This window comes from Haliotis rufescens, unplaced genomic scaffold (assembly GCF_023055435.1).
Source record: "Haliotis rufescens isolate VD_foot unplaced genomic scaffold, xgHalRufe1.0.p SCAF_61, whole genome shotgun sequence".
Classification (NCBI taxonomy): Eukaryota; Metazoa; Mollusca; class Gastropoda; order Lepetellida; family Haliotidae; genus Haliotis; species Haliotis rufescens.
The window spans coordinates 1291206-1298309 of record NW_025964346.1 but is presented as its reverse complement, the minus strand read 5'-3'; the positions used below and the strand labels follow the sequence as shown (position 1 = coordinate 1298309).

General features: G+C 45.3%; 1 protein-coding gene across 1 annotated transcript in view; it reads left to right on the top strand.

Annotated features, from left to right (window-relative positions):
• Positions 1 to 6429, top strand: part of LOC124114436 — a 14870-nt gene extending 8441 nt beyond the window's left edge. Inside the window, exons 8-9 of the mRNA XM_046474995.2 lie at positions 2245 to 2349; positions 3446 to 6429. Coding sequence (XP_046330951.2) covers positions 2245 to 2349; positions 3446 to 3650 — 310 coding nt within the window. The 3' untranslated portion in view covers positions 3651 to 6429. The remainder of the gene's footprint in view (positions 1 to 2244; positions 2350 to 3445) is intronic.
• The last annotated feature ends 675 nt before the right edge of the window (positions 6430 to 7104 follow it).

The window sequence follows — 7104 nt, the reverse complement described above, 5'->3', positions numbered from 1 at the left end:
GATCCCCTGTGTAGAGTATCGGTCACTCCTGGGATTCCCCTGTGTAGAGCATCGGTAACTCCTGGGATCCCCTGTGTAGAGTATCGGTCACTCCTGGGATCCCCTGTGTAGAGCATCGGTCACTCCTGGGATCCCCTGTGTAGAGTATCGGTCACTCCTGGGATCCCCTGTGTAGAGCATCGGTCACTCCTGGGATCCCCTGTGTAGAGTATCGGTCACTCCTGGGATCCCCTGTGTAGAGCATCGGTCACTCCTGGGGTCCCCTGTGTAGAGTATCGGTCACTCCTGGGATCCCCTGTGTAGAGCATCGGTCACTCCTGGGATCCCCTGTGTAGAGTATCGGTCACTCCTGGGATCCCCTGTGTAGAGAATCGGTCACTCCTTGGATCCCCTGTGTAGAGTATTGGTCACTCCTGATATCCCCTGTGTAGAGTATCGGTCACTCCTGGGATTCCCTGTGTAGGGCATCGGTCACTCCTGGGATTCCCTGTGCAGATGATCTGTCACTGGTGATTCCCCGTGTAGATCATATGTCACTGGGGATTCCCTGTGTAGATCATCTGTCCCACTGTGGATTCTCCGTGTAGATAATCTGTCCCGATGGGGATTCCCTGTGTAGATAGTCTGTCACTGGGGATTCCCTGTGTACATCATCTGTCACTGGGGATTCCTTGTGTAGATCATATGTCACTGGGGATTCCCTGTGTAGATCATCTGTTACTGGGGATTCCCTGTGTACATCATCTGTCACTGGGGATTCCTTGTGTAGATCATATGTCACTGGGGATTCCCTGTGTAGAGCATCTGTCACTCTTGGGATTTCCTGTGTAGATCATCTGTCACTGGGGATTCCTTGTGTAGATCATCTGTCACTGGGGATTCCCTGTGTAGATCATCTGTAACTGGGGATTCCCTGTGTAGATCATCTGTCACTGGGGATTCCCCGTGTAGTTCATCTGTCACTGGGGATTCCTTGTGTAGTTCATCTGTCACTGGGGATTCCCTGTGTAGATCATCTGTAACTGGGGATTCCCTGTGTAGATCATCTGTCACTGAGGATTCCTTGTGTAGATCATCTGTAACTGGGGATTCCTTGTGTAGATCATCTGTCACTGGGGATTTTCCGTGTAGATCATCTGTCATTGGGGATTCCCCGTGTAGATCATCTGTCACTGGGGATTTCCCGTGTAGATCATCTGTCACTGGGGATTCCCTGTGTAGATCATCTGTCACACTGGGGATTCCCTGTGTAGATCATCCGTCAATGGGGATTCCCTGTGTAGATCATCTGTCACACTGGGGATTCCCTGTGTAGATCATCTGTCACTGGAGATTCCCCGTCTAGATCATCTGTCACTTGGGATTCCCCGTGTAGATGATCTGTCACACTGGGGATTCCCTGTGTAGATCATCTGTCACACTGGGGATTCCCTGTGTAGATCATCCGTCAATGGGGATTCCCTGAGTAGATCATCTGTCACACTGGGGATTCCCTGTGTAGATCATCCGTCAATGGGGATTCCATGTGTAGATCATCTGTCACTGGGGATTCCATGTGTAGATCATCTGTCACTTGGCATTCCCTGTGTAGATCATCTGTCACTGGGGATTCCTTGTGTAGATCATCTGTCACTTGGGATTCCCTGTGTAGATCATCTGTCACACTGGAGATTCCCTGTGTAGATCATCTGTTAGTTGCGATTCCCTGTGTAGATCATCTGTCACTTGGGATTCCCTGTGTAGATCATCTGTCACTTGGGATTCCCTGTGTAGATCATCTGTCACTTGGGATTCCCTGTGTAGATCATCTGTCACTTGGGATTCCCTGTGTAGAAAATCTGTCACTTGGGATTCCCTGTGTAGAAAATCTGTCACTTGGGATTCCCTGTGTAGAAAATCTGTCACTGTGGATTTCCTGTGTAGAAAATCTGTCACTTGGGATTCCCTGTGTAGAAAATCTGTCACTGGGGATTCCCTGTGTAGAAAATCTGTCACTGGTGATTCCCTGTGTAGAGTATATACACGAGTTACCGAACACGACCATCAGAGAAGTTCCGTTCCCCTCACAATCGCCAACAGAGACCTGGTGAAATGTTTAAATCCGGATCCCGCATTGGGATCATTATGGTCATAAGGATCAACTCTTCATGTAGTATTTTTGTGTGTCTAAATATAAATACTGTCTATAATTCCGCTGTGACTTTGTATTCTGAACAAATGAAAATGATAATAATTTACTGTTAGGAACACGGCGTTACCAGAATGCGGACATGAGATCATCAGAGAACGGCCAAATGAAGACCCTCGATTCCTCCTGCTGGTGAGAAGTGTCGCCACACAGGACCGAGAGTAAGTACCGCCTGACACGCCATCAGCCACGTCACGTGACTACCGGACCACCATCCACCTACTTGCTTCCTATTCCAAATCAAATTACTGGCGTTTACATTATCTAATTCGGATAATGTTCGAGGAATGTCCTGGCTAAATACTTAGCAGTGAGTGTTTACAATTAATCAACTACAAAGGGGAAAGGAGCTGCAGAGCCTAACTAATCTTGTGAGGTTAGACAACGCGTTTGATTGGCCCTGGGTTCTCACACCATTCACAAGAGATCTGTCCGACTCGTGTGTATGATGTGTAACATTAATCTGAATGATAGGCGACACAAACAGCACGTCTGTTGAAGTGCACTAGAAACAATTCTTCCATTCAGAACAATGCATATTTTAAATAAACTTTCCCACAGTCAAAAAATATTTATTTTATAGACAAACGTTAAGTCTGAACAATATATACTAGTACACACTTTTATCTTATAAAACATTTTAGCTGCAGTTCGATTGTCGTTGTTGTTGTTGTTGTTGTTGTCTTTTCTTTAAGCACCATATCTAGAAACCACATACTTAGCACCATATCACTTGCAAAGTCTATTAATGAGTACTGCCCGACAAAAAATATATAACTAGACAATTATTATTAAAATGACAAGATGGTGGAAACACGAATACCTTCATACCCCTGAAACACGTGTGTGGTGTCACCCTTGGCAAGTGACGTTCCCACAGCAGGGAATGGGTACCCGATATGTGAGGTAGATGTTAAAACCATCTGGCGCCCGTAGGCTGTGGGAGCCTGCACGGGTCCCATTGGTTGTTTACCCCCCCCCCCCCCCCCCCCCCCCCCCCCAAGGGAGTTAAGAATGATAGCTGGGATGCAAACAGAACCACTGGTCTAGTACCTGGATAGCTGCGGCATATACACGTAAAACAACAACAACAACAATAACAATAAAATTCATACTGCTACTACTACTACTACTACTACTACTACTACTACTACTACTACTACTAATAATAATAATCATAATAAAACATAATATATTTCGATAAAATACAAATTTGAAAATCCCATGAGCAGTTTGCCTTCTTGTATTCACTCTCAGGGGCAGCTTCTACCCCCGGAGCAACGTGGAGGGGGGTCGTGTCTACCCCTTGGACACCCAGCTGCAGGCGGGACTATTCGGGCTGGTGCGAGGCGACATACTCAGGGTTCGAGTCTCCAACTACTGTAAGCGGTATTCACGTGTCCGGATGAACGAAGAGTTCACTTACTTCGGTGCCTTCATGGTCAACGATTCGCCAATGTGAGGAGGGGGATGTCACGTGACCAGACAATCCACGAGACAATCACTGCACTGTGGGGAGCTTGCACGGGTCGCATTGGGAGAACGTCATTGAATGACCTTTGTGACAAGGTTTGAATACTGAAACCAAGTTTCTCGGCGCCTTGCCTCGAACTTACTCCTAGCCTTTGAAGTCGTGCATTAACAGAAACGATGTGTTGACAAGGTTTTGTGTGCATTAAGTCGTGTATAATAGATAACACTGTGTTCTCTGCGTTATTTCCTGCATCTAAAGTCGTGTATCAACGTAAAGAAATGTGTCAAATTACTTTCTGTCGTGTGAAAAGACATTTTTAATTGTGTTATTCGCGAGGACAACTGTATAAAATTAAATTAAAAAAAATACCAAACCATTATTCAATTGGCAAAATCCATTACCTCGAATTTGATAGTGGTCTCCCACTTTGTAGGAAATCCACCTCTATTGTAGCATCATTTTGGAGGGAATTCTCCTCTATTGTATTATCACACCCATGGAAAATCCATTCTCCCGAATTATATAGTGGTCTGCCTCTGTCTTCTGATCTGACTGGTTCTGTATTCGCCACGACGAATGTGTCATTCCCCTCTACTGTAGCATCACCCCGTGGGAATTCCCCTCTATTGCAGCATCACCTCGTGGGGATTCCCCTCTATTGCAGCATCACCCCTTGTTCATTTCCCTCTATTGCAGCATCACCCCTTGTTCATTCCCCTCTATTGTAGCATAACCCCTTGGGAATTCCCCTCTATTGTAGCATCACCCCTTGTTCATTCCCCTCTATTGTAGCATCACCCCTTGGGAATTCCCCTCTATTGTAGCATCACCCCTTGTTCATTCCCCTCTATTGCAGCATCACCCCTTGGGAATTCCCCTCTATTGTAGCATCACCCCTTGTTCATTCCCCTCTATTGTAGCATCACCCCTTGTTCATTCCCCTCTATTGTAGCATCACCCCTTGGGAATTCCCCTCTATTGTAGCATCACCCCTTGTTCATTCCCCTCGATTGTAGCATCACCCCTTGGGAATTCCCCTCTATTGTAGCATCACCCCTTGTTCATTCCCCTCTATTGTAGCATCACCCCTTGGGAATTCCCCTCTATTGCAGCATCACCCCTTGTTCATTCCCCTCTATTGTAGCATCACCCCATGGGAATTCCCCTCTATTGTAGCATCACCCCTTGGGAATTCCCCTCTATTGTAGCATCACCCCTTGGGAATTCCCCTCTATTGTAGCATCACCCCTTGGGAATTCTCCTCTATTGTAGCATCACCCCTTGGGAATTCCCCTCTATTGTAGCATCACCCCATGGGAATTCCCCTCTATTGTAGCATCACCCCTTGGGAATTCCCCTCTATTGTAGCATCACCCCTTGGGAATTCCCCTCTATTGTAGCATCACCCCTTGGGAATTCTCCTCTATTGTAGCATCACCCCTTGGGAATTCCCCTCTATTGTAGCATCACCCCTTGGGAATTCCCCTCTTTTGTAGCATCACCCCTTGGGAATTCCCCTCTATTGTACCATCACCTCGTGGGAATTCCCCTCTATTGTAGCATCACCTCGTGGGAATTCCCCTCTATTGTACAATCATATCGTGGGAATTCCCCTCTATTGCAGCATCACCCCGTGTGGATTCCTCTCTATTGTACTATCACCTCGTGGGAGTACCCTCTCATGTACCATCACCTCGTTGGAGTACCCTCTATTGTACCATCACCCCGTGGGAATTGCCCTCTATTGTACCATCACCCCGTGGGAATTGTCGTCTATTGTACCATCATCTCGTGGGAATTGCCCTCTATTGTACCATCATCTCGTTGGAATTCCCCTCTATTGTACCATCATCTCGTGAGAATTCTCCTTTATTGTACCATCATCTCGTGGGAATTCCCCTCTATTGTACAATCATATCGTGGGAATTCCCCACTTTTGTATCATCACCCCATGGGAATTCCCCTCTTTTGTGACATCAGCCCGTGGGAATTCCCCTCAATTGTTCCATCACCCCTTGGGGATTTCCCTCTATTGCACCATCACTTTGTAGGTAATTCCCCTCTATTGCACCATCACCTCGTGGGAATTCCCCTCTATTGTTCCATCACCTCTTGGGGATTCCCCTCTATTGCACCATCACTTTGTAGGTAATTCCTCTCTATGTACCACAACCCCTTGGGGATTCTAAATATGAAGTGAATTGTACTTTAATTACTTGATCATGACTTAAGCTGAGAGAAGCTCTTGTTTTCCTCCCGTCCTTCTGTCCAAATATTAACTTGCTGTGGAGTTATACATTCCGTTTATTTTCTGTCAGGGGGAAATATATTGTCCCAGATTGTCGTGTTTATATGTATGTTGTTATGGGCCTAATGGACTTGCCATGTCGGTTGTTTATTCACTTGTTGTTTTTGAATGTTTAATATTACACTGTACATCAATGTAAGCCATTAGTACATCCCTGGGTGTGCAAAAAATCGAGGTTTGTCAAAACCCGTCCTGGAGGGTTTCCCGAAGTGTTGAACACCTAACACATCACTGCTACTTTCCCCCACCAAGCTGACGCGCCGTGATATAACTGAAATATTGTTCCAAGAGGCGCTAAACCCAACTCACTCACTCACTCACTCACTCACACAACACTTGATACAATCTGAACAATGAACTGTATGTTTGCCATAGTGCAATGTGTGTACGGAGAGGGACGTGCGATACTTTTCCCGATCCATTTGTACTCTTGAGACAATAAAATATGATTAAACCAAACTGGTAATGTTTACATTTTGTGCTGTGACTGTGACAAAAGGGACACGCTACTATTTTGGCCATAAGGTTTGAAAACCTGTGCTCTGGCGTCTATGACATAGAAACCAGAATATATGCTATTACCTGGTAGATCTTTGTCAGTACTGAAAGGACAACAATCATGACATGTTGCGGTCGGGGGTGGGGGTGGGGGTGGGGGTGGGGATTGGGCCTGGGTTTTTTTCGAATAAAATAAATTGTCCCAGAAAACACTGCTTGCAACTGTTACAAAAAACCTCACTTGCCTACCACAAAATAAATGTTGCAAGGTGTTTTTCTTCAATATAATAATATAAAGGCTCATAGTTTTAACGAAATAAATTACCTGGTTTGGCAGCTTTAACTGAAATAACATCTAATCTCCAGACAAAATACAATATGATTAATTTACAGTTGATTGTAGATATAAACAGCCCGGCAAAAGGCATGAAGATTGGATTTGACCAAAAAATGTCTTATATTATCAAAATGCTACAAGGGTGAAAACAATCGCCGAAACACTGCAAACTTAATGTCCAAAACACAATGATGATTTCCGTATATCGAATGCATCACCATCGAATAACCATTCCTTGTTGGTTCCATTTTTAGCCATCATCAAACATGGGTGTATACTTTCATTTGCCGGCACCAGTG